This window comes from Orycteropus afer, unplaced genomic scaffold, assembly GCF_000298275.1.
Source record: "Orycteropus afer afer isolate SDZICR_OR568_19922 unplaced genomic scaffold, OryAfe1.0 scaffold00510, whole genome shotgun sequence".
In the NCBI taxonomy this organism is placed as follows: Eukaryota; Metazoa; Chordata; class Mammalia; order Tubulidentata; family Orycteropodidae; genus Orycteropus; species Orycteropus afer.
In genome coordinates, this window is record NW_006922097.1 from 1,566,290 (window position 1) to 1,587,906 (window position 21,617).

Consider the following 21,617-nt stretch of genomic DNA (forward strand, 5'->3'; position numbering starts at 1 on the left):
TTATTTTTTTTTAATACCAACTATCATATACTATGTGAAGGAAATGGTAATTCATTGAAGGCAAAGATAAAAAATTTAGATTTTCTCTGGGTAACGGCTCACACAGATTGCTAGGCAATAGAAGGCACTGATAGAGGTGGTTGGAAGGGGCTGGATTATGATTCAATAAAGTCTTAAACCACTGAAGTAGCCACAACCAGCTTACTCCTCCTCCCACTCTTATCCAAATCCCTTTACCTTCAACTACAAGTATTTTAACACCATGTTTCTAAAAACCAGCCATTTATATCTGTTTAGGTAAGTTACAGAGGGAGTGAGGTGGTGTATTTACAAGTTGGTTTGTCCAGATATACTATAACTTAGTGTCTGTACTTATTATTGACAACCAAAAAAAAAAAAAAAAAAAACATATATATATATATAATATATATAAATATCTTCCATCTATACATAGCAGGAGTCAGCTTCCCATGACCCTCCTCTCATGGTGAACGTCTGGCCTCAGTGCAAAAGAGACTAGAACCTGGCAGCCCAGTCTGGCTTGTCTCCTCTCCTCCCTGCACTCCAGTGCTCCCAACTGGTCTCAGGCCAAGGTAACAGTAATTTGAGTGGTTGAGTAGGAAGAGATGGGAATGAGTGAATCCTAATGGAGCCTGATCCCTGGGTGTGGGCAGGGAGATCCAGGTCTGCAGAAGGGAGTGGCCATAGCCACCAACTCGGGTAGAAGCCTCGTAGTTCATAGTTCTGTTAGTGTGTCCTTGGTCATAGGTCCAGCCCTACAGAATAGCTTGGTGAAGAAGGCAAATGTCTTACAGAACAGCCTGGTCCCCACCCTTGGGTGCTGAGCCATTCAGGGTGAAGTCAGGGGTGTGGGTACAGGAGTTTCTGGCTGATAAAAAAATAATAATAAAATCAGTAATAAAAAAAATTATAAAACCTGTTGCTTGACTGAATAGATTAACAGTCTTGCTTTTGTTAAAATCCTGGAGCCACTAAAGTCCTGAATATTCTTCTGAACATCATTGCTGGCTGAAGAAAGGAGCCCAAGGCCTGGCTTCGCTGACATCTGTCAGCTTGGAAGTCTCCATCTAGCTGCCTGTGCTCCGAGGAATCCTAGAGGCTGCTGGGAGCAGGCTGGGCTGGTGATGTGGGGTACCTCACACTTGGGAATCAGCCCCCAGGGGGTGGAACAGCTCCTCGGGTGTCTTGTCACTTTGACTGGCTCCCCCCTGCCGGAATCCAGAAGCAATCTCATCGAAGGTCCGGCCTTTGGTCTCGGGCACTTTGAAGTAGGTGAAGATGAAGAACAGGACCAGGAGCACAGTGAAGATAATGAAGACGTAGGGGCCACACAGTTGCTGAAAACAGATACACACTTGGTTGGAATCCTGGCTGTACCACCTTTGATAAGTCACTTTACTTCTAGGCCTCTGATAGGAAACTAGGAACACTCATTATAACCCAGGGGTGCTGTGGCAATTACCCGAGACTGTGCCTGCATCTAGCACGTAATATGCTCCAGGGCATCTTCACAACCCAGGAGCAGGTTCCCGCTGTAGAGTGCGAATAGGAGACAACGCAAAGCTAAGGAAAGAACCCTGGGGCCGAGGTCAGGGTGCTTAGCCATGTGACTTTGGGTTTCTGAACCTCAATTTCCTTCTCAGCATGATTCATAATAAGAACAGCTGGGAGAGCATTTTGCAAAGGACATACCAAAGTCGTCTTTCTAAAACTAGCCATTTATATCTATTTAGGTAACTCATGGAGGGAGTGAGGTGGTGTATTTACAAGTTGGTTTGTCCAGCTATACTATAGCTTAGTGTCTGTATCTAATACTGACAACCAAAGATATTACCCAGCAAAGCACAAGTATCCACATCTTCTGGAGGTTATAAGCAATGAGTTCAAACATGTAGGTGAGAAATGTAAGTGCAAGACACTGGGGGTGTACTCACCTCCACATACTGGAAGCACATGCCCACAATGAAGTTTGAGGTCCAGTTGGAGAAGCCAGCAACAGCAATAGCAGCTGGGCGAGGACCCTGGCTAAAGAGTTCAGCCACAATGAACCACGGTATGGGCCCGGGGCCTACTTCAAAGAAGGCCACAAAGCCAAAGATGGCCACGATGCTCAGATAGGACATCCAGGGCAGCTGTTCCTGTTGAGGATGAGGGGATGGGAGTAAGTTAGACTGGGCTGAAATGGATTTACAGAGGAACAAAGGGCAGAGGGCGCCCAGGGCAGGGCTAAGTGCTCTGGGCTGGATGGCAGGAGTGTGGGGCTGAACCTGAGTTTGCTGTGTGCCCTAGGTACCTCTGCTGGGTTTAATTCCCCAGCTGGAGACAGAATAATTTCAGCCTTGCAGGATGGCTGTGTCCACCCTCTGGAAATGGTAATGTGCTGTGTGTGTGGGAGGCACAAAGAAGAGGCCTCTGTGGCCCCCTGCCTATGGCAGGAGGATATGGAGACATTCTTGGGCATGGGGGTGGATCTATGCTGGAAGGCTTATAACATGCCTAGCTCAGGGACTGCATGGAGTGGGTACCAGGCATGTGGTTCTACAGTTAATCATTCTCTCCTCAGGAGGCCACCAGGGAATGGACTGTGGTTCAAACCTCAAATCTACCACTCGCTACATGCCAGGTCTCCTGGCCATCACTGGGCTTTCTAAGCATTAGTGCAGTTGTAAAACAAATGCAATGGTGTGTTCCCTGCCCAGGGGTTGGACAATTGGTGTTTGTGTGTGTGAAGTGCTTGACACGGGGTATGACAGTGGTTAGTCATGGGCTTGCAGTCAGCAGGGCTGAAGTTTGATTTCTGGCTTCCTCCTTTACTTGCTACATTACTAACCTCCCTGGGTTAGTGGATTTCTTGTCTGTGAAATGGGAATAATATCTGAACTGCACACAGATTGTAAGAACTAAGTGAGATAGGGTGTGTTTTTACACCTGTCTGGTTAGGCTATAGACGAAGAATTTGAAAAGTTTCCTTTTGGGCAAAGCAGTTCCCTGGGGGGAAGGGAACTTGGGGCTGTGGAGAGAAACCACCAAGTGGAGAGACAAAGTTTCAGATGGGCTGTGAGGCGGGTAGGAGACAACCTGAGGACCAGAAGGTCAGGCCCAACCCAAGGTAGGAGGGACCTAGGGAAGCAACAGCTTCTATCCAGCTTTCGGGTGGCCAGAGTGGGCTGGAACTGAGCTGGGCACTTTGGGATCTGAAGCCCTGTGTGAGCTTGCCACCGTGCTGCAGCCTCACCCTCCAGAGCAGATGACTCACCAGCAGTGCCAATGCGATGGTCATGAGCACAGCACAGCCGGCCATGCCAGCCAGGCCGATGAGGTGCAGGGTCCGCCGGCCGGCTCGCTCCACCACAAATAGCTATGAGCAGAGAGAGTGTCAGCACTGGCCCACTGCCTGGTGTTCCTCCAAATCTTCCCACCCACAGGCTTGCCCCTACAGCTTGGAAAACCACATGGCCCTACAGAGCCCAGTGAGGAAAACAGTACTGCCTCCCCTTTGGTGCTCAGCTTGGGGGCCATATTGGGGTGAGAGCTGGCCCCAGAGAGCCAGACAGCTGAGCATCCTGGCTGCGACCTTGGGAAGCTGCTTCATCTCTGTGAGCATCATTGACCTAAGCTATGTGATATGAATGATGAGGTTCATATTTTGCTTTGAAGATGAGATGAGATGGCACTCACAGAGCCAGAGACATGATGCCTGGCTCTCAGCAAATGAGACTCTGAGCTGGATCCTGGCTGTTGACTGATGGCAAGCAAGGACTCACCGAGACAACGGTGAAGGCCGTGTTGACGATGCCGGAGCCGATGGTGGCATACACAGGCTGCTGCACGCCTGCCTTCTCAAAGATGCTTGTGGAGTAATAGAAGACCTACCGGACAGAGAAGTCATTAGGGCTCAGCAATGTGGCTGTCCCCCTGCCTCGATACTAGTGGGTGTGGAACTCAGGGCAAATAAAAAAGGAGAGGGCCAATGCTTCTCAGGCAGGTGGACACTGCACCAGAGACCCTACTACCTTGTGGGTTGTAGCTCTACAGGGGAATGTCTCCTTTGGCTGGGGCTTGCTTATTGTTTTAAGTTTGGGGTTTGGTCATTGCATACACTTGACCAAAGGTTTGGCTGGGGCCACAGGAAATGGTAGGTGGGGGCACTCACAGCATTGATGCCCGACAGCTGCTGAGACAGCTGCAGCACCACGGCAATGAGGATGGGCTGGCGGTAGGCGGGTGAACGGAACAGCTCCAGGATGGTGACTTTTTTCTCCCTCATCATCTGTCGGCTCTCCTCCTTCATCTCCTGCAGGTCACGGGTCACGTCTGCTGTCCCGCGCAGCTTCTTCAGCACTAGGGGGGCCGGAGGGAAGGTGGGGGTGGCTCAGAGTGGAAAGAAGGCCAGGGCTCGGGGACAGGCTGGGGCAGGGCCCGGCCGTACCACTCTTGGCCCGGTTCTCCTCGTTGCGATTGATGAGCAGGAAGCGGGGGCTCTCTGGGCAGAAGGGCAGCAGGATGCACTGCATCAGGGCTGGGATGAAGATGACACTGAGCAGCAGGGGCCACAGATCCTCGTTGCCCATGATGGAGTCCAGGCCAAACACCTGAGGGAAGAAGCAGGGACAGGAGGGAGCAGCTGGGGGTACCCTAACCCCGACTCCCAGCTCATTTGGCTACAGTGGCCTCTCTCCACCTGCTCTGCGACAGGCACTGTGCTCAGTGGTACAGCTGTTGCTTTAGGGAAAGAGCTCTAGTTCTGAAGCCAGAGGGACCTGGGCTTCTGCCGACTCTGCTACTAATGTGAGCAGAAAGGCTTAACACCTCTGAACCCCAGTTTCCTCAACAGTAACACAGGCAACATAGGACCTGACCTCCCTCATGGCAATAGTGGGAGAGCAAGACAGCGACAGATGTATCTAGTATGGGCAAGGGCTGTTACTCTGCCACAGAAGGGCTTAGGGGCTGAGGAGAAGGGAAACCCTTCTGGGGAAAGGGCACAGTGTGTATGAAGGCCTAAAACCTGCAGGACACGAGGTTCACTGTGGTCTGATCCCATGTGAGAAGGCACAGGGCAGGAGCAAGAGAGGCCAAGTCATCTGGACTTGCTCTGAAGCCCAGGGAGGTTTGGGATTGGGGGGAGTGCACTCTGGAGCCTGTGCCCCGGCTAGGCACCACATGTTTTTCTTTGCAGAGCTGTAGGAAGATGATCCTTCTAACCCAAAGTCTGGCGGTTTGAAGCCATTAGCTGCTTTGTGGCAGGAAGATGTGGCAATCTGCTTCTGTAAAGATTTACAGCCTTAGAAACACTATGGAGCAGTTCTGTTCTGTCATATAGTGTCGCTATGAGTTGGAATCAACTCGACAACAATGGTTTAGTGGTTTAGGAGGTTGATCAGGAGGCCTGCATTGAGGGAGCTCTGCTGGGCTTGACATGAGCCAAGAGCCACTGAAGCTCTAGGTGGGGTAGTGCTGGCGAGCAGACTTGGCCCTACTTACCTGGGCAATGAGGATGCCAACGACGATGCCCAGCTGGTGCAGCGTGCCCAGGGCCCCACGGAGGGCCGTGGGTGACACTTCCCCCACGTACATAGGCACAAAGCCTGTGGTCAGGCCACAGTACACACCAATGATGAAACGGCCCAGGATCAGCATCTCAAAGGACTTGCCCAGTTTTGAGAAGCCCATGAGCACCGCGGACACAAAAGCCAGCAGGTTCATCATCAGCATCGAATTCCGCCTGGGGGAGGGGCCATACTTAAGTCAGGCAGGTCCCCAGGTGAGGGCTGGGATCCCCCCAGGCTCCCCAGGGGTGGAGTCATGGGTAATACCCTGGAACAGGCAGGCAGGGCCATCTCCCCACTTCCCACTCCAATTGGGGATTCCCTGGACAGCACAGCATCTTCTTCCCTCAGACCAGGGCTCCCCAAGGCCACAGTCAGGACCCCTTCTGCTCACCGGCCAAAGCGGTTAACAAAGAGGCCCACAGAGAAGGAGCCGATCATGCCTCCCACGGAGAAGATGGCCACGGAGAGGGACCAAAGAGTGGTGAGCGTGGTGGGCAAGATGGGCTCACTGTAGCGATGGATCCATGTCTGGTTGTAGAACTCCTCAATCACCTGCAGGGGGAGAAGCAGCCTGAGTGGGCCATTCTACCAGGGGATGCTGGAGAGGGTCCAGAGCGCAGCTCTGCCACCAACTCACTGCATGATCTTGACCAGATCCATCCCTGTTTTGTGGGCTTGTTTCCCGAGGTGAGAAATCAGGGGTTGGGCTCCATCTCCCAGAGCCATGTCAGTCCTCATACTTCCCTCAAGGTGTGGTTTCCAGTGCCCTGTGATTTCACATGCCCAACATGATTTGCTGGGGATGATGACAGCAAATGGCCAATGGCGAAAGTTCAGGCAGAAAGCAGAGAGAGGTACAGGGAGAAAGTGTTTCACTTCTTCCACTCTTGCGCCTTTCTGCTTTACCCCAGCTCCTGCCATGTAGGCCCTGTCCCCAACCCCCTGCTGGAGGAAATACAGCTGGACAGACAGGTTCTGCCATTTAAGAGCCCTGGTAGGAGGGGAGGAGTCTGGTGGCATAGTGGTTAAGGTGTTTGGCTGCTAACCAGGAGGTCAATGGCTTGGACCCACCAGCTGCTCCACGGAAGAAACATGAGGCAGTTTACTTCTGTAAAGATTTATAGCCTTGGAAACCCAATGGGGGTTGCTATGAGTTGGAACTGACCTGATGGCAGTGAGTTTGGTTTTTGGTTTTGGTAGGAGGGGAAGGCCAGGATCCCTGACTTTGCAATCAGAACCTGGCACAGGGGACTTGCACACATCACCCTTCAGACAGGCTCTGAAGTTTTACACTGTCACCTTTTGCTCCCCAGCCCAGCTCCCTCATGACTGGTCTGGGAGTTCTACCTTTAAGAGCCCATAACCTCCTCCCCTCTCCAGGTGCCCAGCTTGGAGGTAAAGGGGGAGGCTAAGGACAAGGAAGCAGTTCCAGGAACTGGAGACACCTGTCCTAGCACAGCCCTGCCCCCACCCTGAGGCGGGCCTGGCTGGATCCCAGGTATGTGGCAGGCAGGCAGCACCAGTTCTGCCCGAGCACGCTCATCATACTCTTGGGAGTGCAGACACACACCCATTGAGCCAGGGGACTGGCCGGACCCATCTAGCTGTGCACAGGCCCAATGTACACAGAAATGCAGCTTCCCGCACACACGTAGCATCATATCATGCTTGTGCTCACAGTGTTCAGCCAAACACAAACCTGCATGTCTCTCCTTCTCTCACCATTTGCAGCTCAACTCCATGCCAAATCAATACCACCACCACTACCATCACCACCACTTACCCTACATGCTAGCTGCAGATGTGCAAACACAGCAGTGCACAGCCCTGCCAGCCTCCAATGCTCAGGATCTTCCCTCCCCCTCCTAAGCCCCAAGTGTCTAGCAGAAGGCTTGGGTAGTCACATTTGCCAAAGGAGAAATTGAGGCCCACACTGAATGCCCATTGAGTGTACTGGGCCTGATCATGGGGTGCTTTCCTTTCAGTTGCAGTGGGTGCTTATCCTCTCACCATCCTCCTTACCCTCCTACTATGCCTAATCTAGAGACAGCTGACAGAGGCCCAGGTCCATGCATTTAGGAAAAGTTGAAGGGGGAGGCAGTCCTAAGGACCTATTTGTTCCCAGGGGAGCCAGACAGTGCAGTGGGTAGGAACCTGGGCTCTGAGCTACCACTCATTTCCAGAGTGACAGTGGGCAAGCTATGTCATCTCGAAGTTCAACGGCCTCAACTCTAAAATGGAGGCATTTGGATGTAGTATGTATGTACTAGGTTTGCCTAACCCAAGCCATGAGTTTTTAATTGCCTCATATGCATGTGAGAGCTGGACAGTGAATAAGGGAGACTGAAGAAGAGTTGATGCTTTTGAGTTGTGGTGTTGGCAAAGGATACTGAAAGTACCATGGACTGCCAGAAGAACTAACAAATCTGTCTTGGAAGAAGTGCAGCCAGAATGCTCCTTGGAAGCAAGAATGGCCAGACTTTGTCTCACCTACTTTGTTCATGTTGTCAGAAGGGACCATTCCCTGAAGAAGGATGTCATGCTTAGTAAAGTGGAAGGTCAGTGAAAAATGGGAAAGCCCTCAACAAGATAGACTGACACAGTGGCTGCAATGATGGGCTCAGGTATGGCAAGGACTGTGAGGTTGGCTCAGGACTGGGCAATGTTTCATTCTGTTGTACATAGGGTAGCTATGAGTTGGCGCTGACTCAATGGCACCTAATAACAACCACAACATGTATGTACTATTATGTATGTACTACTTCATAGTGTTGCAGGGACTTGATTAAATGTATTTTAAGTTTTCATCCAGTGCCTGGCATGTAGTTAGCACTCCTTAAGTAAATAAATGGAGACCATCACTGAGTCAGGGGACCCCTCAAATTACCCCATCAGACACTGGCACAGACAGTCCCCACCCCATAATTTGAAATCAAAGCTCCTGTCAGATATCAGCCCAACTTCACTGCCTACCACCAGCCCCTATCCCCAACACATCTGTGGCACCTTTGCTCCACATTCCCCTTTTCCAGCCCTCCTAGTCTTTGTACCTTTGCTCTGCCTGCCTGGAGGGCACCTTGCCTTATCAGCCGAAACCTTTCGAGACCCAGTTCAAAGGTTCCTCCTCTGAGAGGCTTTCTCTAACTCCTAGGACCTCAAGTAGATTCAAACAGGTCCTGGCCCAGAGGTGGGCCAGGGACTTCTGGCTTTCCTCCTAGAAAACCTGCTTCTGCTGAGGGCAGAGAGAAGGCCGAAGAGAGAGAAGGCCGACTTTAATAAAACACAATGATAGTGTTCTTTAAGAGAGAAAACTGGCCCCAGAGGAGGATGGGTTGGAGATAGTGATGGCCCATTTACCAGGCTGTGAAGAGAACAAGCTGTCCCTGATAAGGGAATTGTCCAGATAAATAACATTTGCTCTTCAGAGGCCCAAACTTTTTTAACCTATCATTTGGGTGGAAACCTTTCTCTCTTCTGTCACTCTCATTTTGCTGCCCTGAGCAACCAGTCCCTGGGGCTCACCAAGGGCCAGGGAGAGGTGTTTGTGCATGTGCTAACCGGCCCCAGGTGGCTTTTGCTTTTTGCATTCTTGCATTCCATAGTTCTCAGGGTCTTCCCCTTCCTTCTGTGGTACAGGTGCTTATCTCATACAGGCTCCACATAGCCTTTGAAAAGTTGCCAAGAAACCACCTAAAGTTACTTGTTTGGATTGTGAGCAAAGTAAGTAAGAAATTAAGTTCTGAGTAAGGGCTTAAAGATTCTCCTACCTAAATGAGCTGAAGTGTGTGACACAGGGTGGGGGAGGGAGTGTTTTGTATGGCAGTCCAGGTTTAACCCTCTTCTTGGGACTTGGCTTGAGATTTTGAGGCAATTGATAAATGTGGTGTTATCATAGCCCCACCCCAGCTAAGTCTCATGCCTGTGGCAAAACAAGTCAGAGACTAAACCTTGTCCAACACTAGGCCCTCTGATGCTTAGACCATTTTCTGAGGTTGACATGTTAACTTTGGCCCCAGACTCATCCTCTCCACCCTCAGCAGTTAAGGCTGGGCAGTGGGTTCCTGCCTCCTGATGTGGGGCCTGAGATTTGCAGGAAGACACCATGTCTGTTTTTCTATTCCTGCTGCTGGTGTGAGGGCTCCATGTCCTCTCCTTCCTGGTGGTGGTGGTCGGGGGGAGGCTATGTGGGGCTCCAAGCTGACTCTTGGTCCAGGAAAAGCAAGGGAGCCCTGGGAGAAGAGTCCTATATGGGAAGAAGTTTTGGGGTTACCTCTTCCACCCAGTCTCTGCTTTCAAACTTCAATCCTAGAAGTGGCTGGGATGCTCCTAAGAAAAGGGTCTACCAACAGGATTCCGTACACTCAGTCTCCACAAAGTACAGCAGGCTCCCCAGCCCTGGCTCAGGTTTGTGCCACCCTATGCATGCCTACTCTGAACCCTCCTCCTTCCATGGTCATTACAACCTGGGAGCTACCCTCAATTCTGCCATCCCACTACATCCAATCAATCACCAGGTTCTATCCATCCTGCTTCCTGATTTGTCTCACTGCTCTACTAAGCCTCACCTGGCTCCTGCTCCTGACTCCTCCCACCCACCAAAGCCAGATTCACTTCCCATCATGAATTCCTCCTCTACTTAGCAGTCAGAGCCCTTCCCATGACATGCGCCAGGCTCAGCTCATCCATCTGTTTCCCTGCTCCCTTTCCAGCCTTCTCACAACCTCTTTGCTCCACCAAGGGGTCTGTGTGAGTACATGCACACTGGAGACTAAGGGAAAGGGCCTGGTCAGTTTGAGGGGGCACTGTCATGGCAGTGGCCTGTCACAAATTGAGGGGCTGTTAGAGACCTCTGTGTAGCCCCCTCATTGAACCTGAGGGGCAAAGAAGTCCAGAGGGGCCATTGAGTATCACAATGGTGGTCTGTTTAAAGAAAAAGGCTGGCTCTGGGGAGCTGAGATCCCTTGGACTGGCTGGTTTCCAGGAAGAAGTTATTCTTCACCCCCAGCAGTTCTCCTAGGGTAGAGGAGTAGGCTAGCTTCTGTCTAGCAGCTCCTGGGAATCCCCCCCACCCTCTGCCTGGGCAGCTATGGGTGAAGGACCACACGTCTGACCATCTGGAAGGAAGTGCTCACTTCCTCTCTGTGCCCTGGGCCTGGGCGGGTAGCAGAGCATACTGTCTGGCACATGGCATGAGGTAAATAAGCCATGACTGTTGTTATTGTGGTTCTCTTGACCTTCAGGAGAGCATTAAGGACAGAGTTTTCCATTTTCAAGTTGCCCGAGGATGAAGCACTCCCCTAAGGAATTTACAGGGCAAGAAAGGATCTGAAGGAGAGCTAGGGGCCTGCCGCAGCAGGTGAAGCTCTGTCTTCAGAGCCCTATCTGGCTGATCCAGGCAGAGGGACCAAGCTAGTCTATGGAGCCACAGAGGGTACAGACCCCCCCAGAGGGTACAGTCCCCCCCAGAGGGTATAGACTTGAGGGACAGATCATTGCAACTCAGCAGAAAGAAGAGCTTTCCAGGCCCCAGAGAATAAGACTGCCCCACCCCTACCCTCTGCTCTTGGAGGTGATGAGTTCCCTGTCAGTGGGGAGTGTGTAATCAAAGTCATCTAGAGCAAGGGTTGGCCAATATTCTCTGTAAAAGGCAAGATTAAAAATATTTTGGGGTCTGTGGGTCACATACGGCCTCTATTGCATATTTTTCTTTTAAACAACCCTTAAAAAGTGTAAAAAACATTCTCAGCTCACGGGCTGTAAGAAACAAACAAGCTGCTAGCCAGATTTGGCCCTGCTGCCGACCCTTGAGCTAAAATTCTAGACTGTGGTCCAGAGGCCCATCTGGTAGAAATGGTATGTGTTTTGGAGTCTCGAGCTGGTCTCACCATCCTTCCCTATGGGTTCCTGCAGGCATTCTTCTACCCCAGGAGGCCGGGATCTCTTAGACCATCCCTGGCAGGGATCCCCTGTTCTAGGCTCTCCTAGATATTACCATGGGCATGAAGGGGTTAAAATGCCAAACTGTGAGCTCCAGGAAGAGGGAGAAAAGGGCCAGCTTGTTCAGTTCAGTCCCTCAGCTTGCCCTTGACCCCTGTTCTATGTCTCCCCATCCCCCCAGCTCCCAGCCCAGAGCTAGGTCTCCATAGCAACTCAGCCACACCTCAGGGCCAGCTGGGAGCTCAGAGCCAGAAGTTCCTGGTGGGGCTAGACAGATAGGCTTGCCTGCTAGGTCCCCCAGGGCTTCTCCCTGGTCCCTGGGGGAGAGGCCCAGGCAGCAGGATGAAGCTAGAAGCTGGGCCCCAAGCCTGCAGCAAAGGAACAGACCACCCAGGCTGCTTCTCTGGAAGAGCCCTAAACATGGCTTCTCTCCAGACCAAGGCTAGGCCTTTGCTACTGCCTCAGCTGGTCTCCTCACTTGTCCCTGGCCTCCAGGCAATGCCCTGCAGCCAGAAGGAGCTTCCATTGCACCATGGCTTCCCCTGCCCAAAGCCTTTTTTGGCTTCCTGCTGTCCTCACGCTAAAATGTCTCCTCCTCCTCACCCACACTGTGACTCACACTTCCTCAGCCCTCAGCCTTACCAAGTCAAATCCTTCTACTACCTAGATACCCCACACTTCTGGTCTTCACAGGCACCTTTTCCGCGCCTTCTTCTTGCTGAGCTGTTAATCTCCTTGCAAATAATGCCCATTCTTTTAGGAAGTCTTCCCGATAACCACCTCTTCTCTATTGCTGTGGTTCTCAGCTCTGTGGGGGGTGAGGTGGGAAAGACTTTTGGCAATGTCTGCAGACAGTTTGGGTTGCCACACTGGCAGAGTGCTTCTGGAAGCTAGTGAGTAGAGGCCAGGGATGCTGCTGCTATGCATCCTGCTGGGGCAGCCCCTCACCACCAAAGAGTTACCTGGCCCCAAACATCAACAGCCCCGAGGCTGAGAAACCCTGCTCCATGGGCCAAGTACCTTCTCCCTCCCCTTTCTCTGCTCCCATTGTGCCTATCCAGTTTCTGTCACTGCCCTCATCCACCTAACCACAGTGCTTTTCAGGTCTGATTCATTTGTGTCCCTGGCACCCAGCATAGGGCTGAGGGTAGCTCGAGTGCCTCCAACTGGTAAACAAGCCATGAATGTAACTAAGGGGCTTTAGAAATGATGTGAGTATAATGGGAAGAGATTGTGCAACTGTGTGTGGGAAACTGTGGTGATGCCTACGCATGACTGAGCATGACTCGGCATGGAAGTCAGAGCACAAGGGGCCAGTGGCGTGGTGGCAGTAGGTGTGTGAAAAGCTGACAATGGTCTAACCGCTGTCCCTTCCACAATGGTCAAAGCACAGACGGGATGGATTTGAATCCTACTTCTGTCACTTACTAGTTGTGTGTCCTTGTTTAATTACTTAATATCTCTGTATGTGAGTTTCTTATAAAACAGGGATTATAGAGCCTACCCTAAAACCCACCAAACACTGTCACTGGGTTCATTTCAACTCATGGAGACCCTAGAGTACAGAGTAGAACTGCCCCACAGGGTTCCAAGGCTATAAATCATCTTTCTCCCATGGAGCAGCTGGTGGGTTCAAATTGCCAGCCTTTGGTTACCAGTTGGTTGCCTTAACCACTGCACCACCAGAGCTCCTTAGGGCCTACCTAATGGGACTATTATATGAACTATGAATTACTATTTCTGAAGGGCTTAGAACAATGCCTGGTGCATATTAAGTAAGCTGTAAGGATTTGTGTGAGAAGGACCCCAGATTCTTTGTATCTAGACAGAGATAAAAAGGGACTGCTGGGGTAGGGGAAGTCTTGCTTCCAGCAATGATTCAGTTTGGGCAGACCTCACCCCTTCTCCAGACCAAGTTCCTCTTTGTCAAACAAGGCGGCCTAAGCCAATGAGCCATCAGGCCCCTTCCAGCCCAAACTGTCTGGGTTCTGAGGATGTCTCATTCTGAGACATGCCTGACACAGTCCCTTGGCCAGAAACTCATGGTTCCTCAGTAGCCTTAAGTCAACCCTGTTGGAACTTAGCCCATTTAGGGTAGGGCTGGGTTTAAGGCAGTTCTCAGATGATCATCCCAGGATGGTGGTCAAGATGTCCTCTGTTTATTTATTTGCCCCCTCTGTGGCTAGGTTCATCTCCACCTCTTTTCACTTCCCCTAGAGAGACTCCTGTCAGGATGTCATCATCACTTACACACTGTGGGGCAAAGGATGAGCATGGGGACAGGGGGCCATGAAGCGTGGAGTACACCTCTAGCTCAGCTTCTCACTCTCTAGGTGATCTCACCTGACCTCAGTTTCCTCACCTGTAGGAGGAAGATGATCTCAGCCTTGCCTGCCTTGTAGGGCTGCTTCAAGATAATTTATGGGAGGTGCTTTGTAGACATTTAACATAATGTTATGATTAATTAACCACTTCCAAGAGGAAGCCCTTTGGGCCTGTTTTATTGAAGAGACCAAGCTTCTGTAATTAACAGAATTATTTGCATCTTAAGCATCAGTGTGACAAAGTCTCTTCTCTAGATAAACCATGGCCAACCCAACACAGTTTCCTAAATTCTTCTAAGCAGATAATGGGAAGTCAGTGTGCTCAGTGCAGGCAGTTAGCAATTCTACATCAGTGGAACAATTAATGCCACCGCATCTTTGCACAAGCTGTTCCCACTGCCTAGGATACCTGCCCCTCCTTCTTCATAGGGAAGACTTGCCCTTAAGGTCTAGTAAGGCTTCCAACCCCTCCAAAGCCTTTTTCCATCACCCCATGCCAGCAGAATTAGTGGTTCCTTCCTCTTTGCTCCATAGCACTTTGAAGTCCTCCATGAATATACTCCAACTTTTTCCAGGGTCTCTCCCCAAGTCCCTCTGCCTTTTGAGGGTAAGCACAGGGTCCAGCTCACCAACAATGTAGTAAGTAAGGGCTATGAGGGTCAGGATGTGCCTGTTTTATACCCAGCTATGTCACACCCAAGGAACCCTGATAGCACAATGGTTAAGTGCTCAGCTACTAACCAAAAGGTTGGTGGCTTGAACCACCAGTGACTTCACAGGAGAAAAGGTCTGACAATCTGTTCCCATAAAGATTACAGCCTAGGAAACCCTATGGGGCAGTTCTAGCCGTCCGATAAGGTTGCTATGAGTCAGAATCAACTGACAGGCACACTCAACGTATCACACCTCACCGTCTAGAACAAAATGCAGCACAGAAACAGACCTTAGGAAGTCTTGGTTGAAAGAAAGTGCTGGTGGCACTGAATCACTGTCCTAGGACAATGTCTTCAGCGCCTACTGAGACATGTTACCCAACTTGGCCTGGTACTACACACTGGCTGAGCAGCATCTTTCATTCTTGCCATTGCATCCTCCTATCCCCTCTTTCCATTTTTAATTTATCGGCTCTAGTCTGCTCCTGGCTGGAGAAACTACAGGCAAGCTTGTGAGAAGTGTTTGTAAAGTACAAAAGTAAACAGACTGAGTGCCTCAGTGCTTGCCCCGGAAACAGCACTAGATTCCAATGTGTACAATTATACACCATCAATTCTGGTCACCCTTGAGCTTTGGTCCTTAGAGATGGTGTCTGAAGTGATCTTTGGACAGGTACCCATAGTGCTCCTATAAATGAAGTTTACAGCATCAGCTGGGCCCTCTGGGCTGTCCATCTACCAGGCCTTCTTAGAGATCCTAGAAAGCTGCTGTGCCCATTTTCACGCCAGTCTAAACTTTCACCTATTTCTCATTAGGTGGGAGGACACAGGACAAGAGAACTTCATTCTAGATTAGTTCATATCCTCAATCTTAGATGGGTATCTTAGTCACTTCCGGTCAAATCCAACCCCCTCTCTTCCTTTTCCTGCCTCCTGGAAAATCACCTCCCCTCGTTCTCTCATCTCCACCCTCTCCACTTCTGCAGATTGCTTTCATGTATAAAATTGAACTCATACATATATGCATGTGTGTGTGTGTGTGTGTGTGTGTTTATGGAGTGACTGGTAGGTTTGAAACGCCAGCCTTCTGGTTAGCAGTCAAATGCCTTAGGCACTATGCCACCATATATATATATATGTAAATATATATATGTAAATACACACATATATCTATACGTGTAAATCCTGACATACAACCCTTCCAGTTATCACCACCTCTTTCCTCCCTGTTCCATAGGTCTCTTGGCAGGGTGTGGTAGTTCGGTTTATGTGTCAACTTGGCTGGGCCTGGTTGAGTGGCTGGGCAGCTGGTGGTAGTTAATCCCAATGAAGAGACTGACAATCAACTCCATGGTGGAATCTACCACAACAGCTGGGTAACTGTTTTTGGGTACGTGGTCTGCTTCCTGTATATAAGGAGAAGCCTTTGGGAATGGTCTCTAGCCTATGGCATGCTTGGACCCTGCATGTAGCTGTGTCTTTGTTGAGCAGCCTGCTATGCTTTGCCAACCTTGGGACTTACAATGGACTTAAGTTAATGGCCTGCTGTGTGGATTGGTAACATCGGGACTGTGCCTTTTTCCTTGTTAACCTTGGGGCTTCTCAGCCTCAGCAGCCAGCAGCTATCTGAGTGAAGAAATGTCTCTAGCTCCAGTGGGCCTGGAGCAGGAGGCAAAGCTGGATCCCAGGGTTGAAGGGCTTTCACCCAGCCCCTAGAGCCTGGTACTTTGAACTTGGATTTAAAGCCTCTGAATTGTAAGAATAAACTCCTGTTTGTTAAGGCCATCCCATTTGTGGTATATTTTTGTCAGAGCAGTACTAGGTAACCAGAACACAGGGCTTTTTCTACTCTTTCTCATTTCTCTCTCACTCTTCAACCCATTGCAGTTAGGCTTCCACCCACATGGCTCCACTTCTGGCTTTTGAGATCACCAAGGTCACCACTGTGTCCTTTGAATTTTGTGACACGGAAGTGATTTGTCCAGTTCACTCTCTCAGACATTTGACAACTTTCCTAATTTCATTCATCAACCCACACTTTATTGCATGCCTGTCACTATGGACAGGCACTGTTCTAGGCACCAGTTGCCAGTGAGTCGATTCCGACTGGTGGGAGACCCCGTGTGTGTCAGAATAGGACTGTGCTCCTCAGGATTTTTAATAGCTGATTTTTCAAAAGTAGACCACAGGCCTTTCTTCTGAGGTATCTCTAAAACCGAAACCAAAACCAAAACCAAACTTATTACCGTTAAGTCCGATCCAACTCATAGCAACCCCTTCTTGGGTTTCCGAGGCAGTATCACTCTGGGAGTAGATCACCCAATCTTCCTTCTTAGGAGTGACTGGTGGGTTTGAACCACCAGTCCTCTGGTTAGCAGTCAAATGCCTTAGGCACTATGCCACCAGAGCTCCTGAGGTACCTGAGTGAACTCAAATTGCCAACTTTTCAATTAATAGTCAAGCGTGTTAACCACTTGCACCACCCAGGGACTCCCATCAATGATAAAGTAAAGTAGTGAACAAACTAGACAAAAGCCCTTGGCCTTATTCTTTCGTCTTGAAAAGTTCTTTTCTCCTGGTTTTAGAGATCAAGCTCTTCTCTTCCTACCTATGGCACTCTTCTGCCCCATAGGGATGTTCTTTAGGGCTTGAACCTTCCTCTCTTTATTCCAGTCTCTCTAGGGCATCTTCATCCACTCCTATTTAGATACCAGTGCCCAACTCCCAAGTCTTTCCTCCAGTCTGACTACTCTCCTAAGAAAGGCTCAGAAGTCCAGGCATCTCCTGTACGTCTCCAGCTGTATCCCACAAACCTCAATTCCTGCACATCCCTCAGGTGTCTATCAGTTCTGCCTATACCTGCTCCTCCTTCATAACCCACAAATCCTTCTCTTTTGTCTTCACATTGGACAGGATTACCAAATCCTGTCCATTCTGCCTTCTTAGGGTTTGTTTTGCTTTTACACCTTTATTGCAACACAGTTCTCATACTAATTTTCCTGTCTCTATTCTCACATTCTCAACACATTCCACCTCACCAAAGACTTGAATCGTTTTCCTAAGATTCAAATCTGATCATATCTGTCCTCTTCAGTGCCTCCCTATTGCCCTCATTCTAAAGTCCATGCCCACTAGCCTTCCCTCTGTGCTGGTTCTTACATGCCCATTCTGAGTGTGCCCTGCCATGTCGGTGGTTAGGCAATTTGTAGATAAAATGTACTCATGTAGGCCCTTCACAGTAGGACCTGTGGCTTAGCTTGGTGGCATTCCCAATCTTCCCTCTCCTCCCTTTACCTAAGTGACACACCAAACTACTCAGCCCTAACTAAATGCCAGGTTTTCTCTCCTCTGGGCATTTTGTTCCCCCCTTTGCAGCACCTCCATCTCCCCTCCCCTAGATTCTGTCTCTGGAAAACACTGACCATGAATCCTGGCTTAGAGTCCTAATTCCCTCTGTCAAGATAGTACTTAATAGTTCTCAAATTAGAATCACTTGGGGAGCTTTGAAAATTCAATGCCCAAACATCCAGACCAATTAAATCAGAATCTGGGGTGCCCAGAAGATCCCAACATGCAGTCAAGGTAGAGAACTCAACCTCCCTCAAAGCTTGTTTCCTCTTCATCTGTCTTACAGGCTTTTTTATCCGTTAAGAATTCCCAAAGGGAGCCAGCTCTAAGGCACACACCTTGACAGACGCTGTTCAGAGCACTTAGCAAAAGCAGGGCTTGGGATTGTTCCAGGTATGGGCCCGCGATCGCCATTTCAAATTAGTATGGAAAAGTCCCATCATCTCTGCTGCAGCTCAGCATGACTCAGCAAGCCGGGCCTTCCTCCCCAACACCGGGTGTGGCCCCCACAGCCACCCTCTGCTTATTTGGAGGAGGTCCAGTTCTGACCGACAGTTCCTAGCTCTCCTGAACAGGCCTCTGATCCTCAGGAGCCAGCCACACTCACTTTCCAGCTTTAATTGTCTGGACAATCAATGTATGTGGTCTGGACAGGAGGACATCTATTCTCATTTCATCCTCCCTGGGAAGGCACAGTTTTTTAAACTGATGAGGCCCAGAGGAGTTGGTTGTGACAGCAACCGAGTTTGGCTTCTGACTCCACCAATCACCAGCTATATGATCTTGGCCTGTTATTCATTTCATCTACCTAACCTTCAGTTTCTGGGTCTATTTTTAAAATGGAAATCTCCATTCAGCTTCATTCAACCACTGCCATCGAGTTGATTCTGACTCATAGCAACTCATAAGACAGAGTAGAACTGCCCTATAGGATTTCCAAGGCTGTAAATCTTTATGGAAGCAGATTGCCACATCTTTCTCCCACAGAGCAGCTGGTGGGTTTGAACCACTTATCTTTTGGCTAGCAGCCCAATGCCTTAACCACAATACCACCAGAGCTCCTTATCCAGCCTTATAAACCTATGTAAAATGCCTGGCATAGAGGAGGGGCCATTAATAGTTTCCTTCCTGCCACTTCCTCTCTTCTTTCTTCTCTCCTCTGGAAAGCAAGTGGGATGGGCTGGAAGTGATGGCCAGGGTCTCTTCGAGTCCTGACATTCAAGTGAACAAGTGAGGGCAGATCCACGATGTGTTCTGGGGAGAAGGAAGTCAAGCACAGACCTCCACCCACTGTGGTTCCCTAGGGCAAAACTCCATCTTTGCTTTGACTGGCACAGGGCCTCTAGGGAGGGGAGGCACTTTCAACCTAGACCTGGATGTCTCACAAGGGAGTGTGCTCCCATCTGGATGGCTGTGAGCACAGGCTCTGGAACCACCTGGCAGGCAAGGGCTCCAAGGTAGGCTGATTTTGGATGCCAGCTCTGATTTTGGATGACCTGGGTCATTTGGGGCAGGTTTCTTCTCTCTGGATACTTTCTTCATCTACACAGTGAGGATGGGGATCATTGCGTGCCAGCCTTACTGGGAGCGTCAAGTGAGATAAGCACCATGAAAGCCCCCTGTAGGCCCTAGAACACCATGCAAATGTGGCATCATTATACTGAGCATTGTTTAGACTGTTCAGCGGAGTGTCTGTGGTGGAAGGGAGGTTGATCAGCATGACCTAGAAAGACCCCAAGATTCTGTGAGACCTAATGGTGTAAGCCAAGCATCTCTGACCCAGTCAGGGCCAGAAAACTGGCTGGTAAGGCAGATGGTGAGTGAAAGTAAATGACAGCTGCCACCAAAGGGGCAGCATGAGCACAGGGGTGTGTGGTGCACAGTGGAATGAGCGTGTGTCAGTCAGCAAAGGAAGGCTGAGCACTCACCTTCTGGGGGGCATTGATGACTCCAGTATTGTAACCAAACTGTAAGGAGCCAAGCACTGCCCCTCCCACGGCCAGCATCAGGCGACCTGTCAGCTTCTGCAGAGAAAGAAAGAGACTGTCACAGACATGTCTTGGCTCAGGTTGTTACAGGGCAGGGCCTGAGCTGGCAGGTTCCCATGTTCAGATACCTCGCCTGACTCTTGGCAACATGGTTGTCCTTCTCTCAGGAAACTTGGCCACTCCTGACCTTGGGTGCCCGAACTAGCCCTACTAACTTATAGACACTGGGCTGGCTGGACTTATTTTATTCCCTGGCGAGAGGGAATTAGGGTCTTCCTTCTGCAGCCAGGTCTTGGCTAGAAAAGAGAAGCTTCAGCACTCTGTGAAGTCTCTTTCCCCTTGTGGCTCCAGACCCTTTGGGAGGCCCAGGAACCAAAGCCTCCATGGATGAACAGCAGTTAGCCAAATTATGGGGTAGGAGCATCATAGGTGGAAGGAAGGGCCATGAACTTAGACCCAAGGATGCTCGCTTCTAACTCTAGCCCACCTGCCAATTTGTTACAAATTCCAAAAAGCTAAGTCATCCCCTTAACACCCTTCTTCACCCCTCCATTTTATCTGCAAAATGGGAATAGTCATGCTATCAGCATTGGAGATGTGGCCCCCCCGACCTCACCCTTCACAGGCCAGGAAACTGAGCCCTGGGAGGCAGAGATAAGGTCCAGGTCACACAAGGGTCCATGGCAGAGCCAGGGCCGGAAGCTAGAGCCTCCATATCCCCACCAAGTATCCCTCACAGCAATGATTCCCATACCACAATCTTCCCAGGGTTATACGGGCACAGATGACATACCAACAAGGAATGTTTTGGAAAAGTACACAACACAGAGCAAGTAAGGGAGCCAAGCCAAGTTGTTTCCGATGAGCAAAGGGCTTGGGAGAAAAAGGACAGTGGGTTTCTGTCCCCTGGAGGCTGAGGTATGAGGGCAGCATGGAGGGCTCTATTTACACAAACATGAGAGAAAGGTGAGCAAGGTGTCCTACCTTGCTAGAGGAAGGTAGAAGAATCTTTTTCTGGCTTTTAAAATGAGGAAGCCAAGAAATGCGACACTGGGCAGGCCTTCAACCGGTTGTGGGACAATGCAGCCAGAGGAGGCATACCAAAGAACCAACATGCACCACACGGGGCTGGACACTGAGGCTGGGCGAAGGGGAGTACAGCACCCCGGGCCACAGCACGGAGAGGAGAATCCCAACTCGTCCACGGCCCTGTTGTGTGCTACAGTCTCCCTACATAACCCAGGGGTGGCCCAGACTTCAAGATCCTCGCAGAGAGCACCAGGCTGGGCTGTTAATCAGATGCTTCTGGTCTTTTCATTCTCTAGAAGCTGTCAGGTGGCAGTTGCATAAGCCAAAGTTTTCACATCACAGGCTGAGAAAGAGGAGGAAGGCTTCAGCCCCGCTGAATGTACAACTGCTAGGTCTTCCTTCCCACTGGTTTGCCGGGCCCTCCTTGGCTCAGTTCGAGTCACTCATCATAGATGCTGGGGCTTCCCTCTGGCCTGGCTGCATTCTCTCCAAATCCTATCCTTCACAGCCCAGCTCAGAAAACACCTCCCATCACCATCACCAAGTCCCCTTTCTCTCAACTCCACAGGGAGCATCTAGACCCTGGGCCATCGGTTCTGAGTATGTTGTGAACACCTGCCAAACATTCCCTAGTAGGCTCTGGCCAAGTACTGGGCTTACAGCAGAGAGCCCTTCAAGCCAACCTTGGAAGGCAATACCAAAAATCAAACCCAACCCAACCCACAGCTATCAAGTTGATTATGACTCATAGCGACTCTATGGGAC

General features: G+C 50.2%; 1 protein-coding gene across 1 annotated transcript; it reads right to left on the reverse strand.

Moving 5' to 3' along the window:
- Positions 1-1,157: 1,157 nt before the first annotated feature.
- Positions 1,158-21,335, reverse strand: SLC2A1 (solute carrier family 2 member 1). Its single transcript, XM_007955568.2, has 10 exons — positions 21,315-21,335; positions 19,764-19,856; positions 5,965-6,125; positions 5,506-5,746; positions 4,451-4,613; positions 4,175-4,362; positions 3,786-3,890; positions 3,278-3,379; positions 1,956-2,159; positions 1,158-1,358 (listed from the first exon to the last, which is right to left on the reverse strand). Exons 1-10 carry the CDS (start codon positions 21,333-21,335, stop codon positions 1,158-1,160), a joined length of 1,479 nt encoding a protein of 492 aa, XP_007953759.1.
- Between the last annotated feature and the right edge of the window lie 282 nt (positions 21,336-21,617).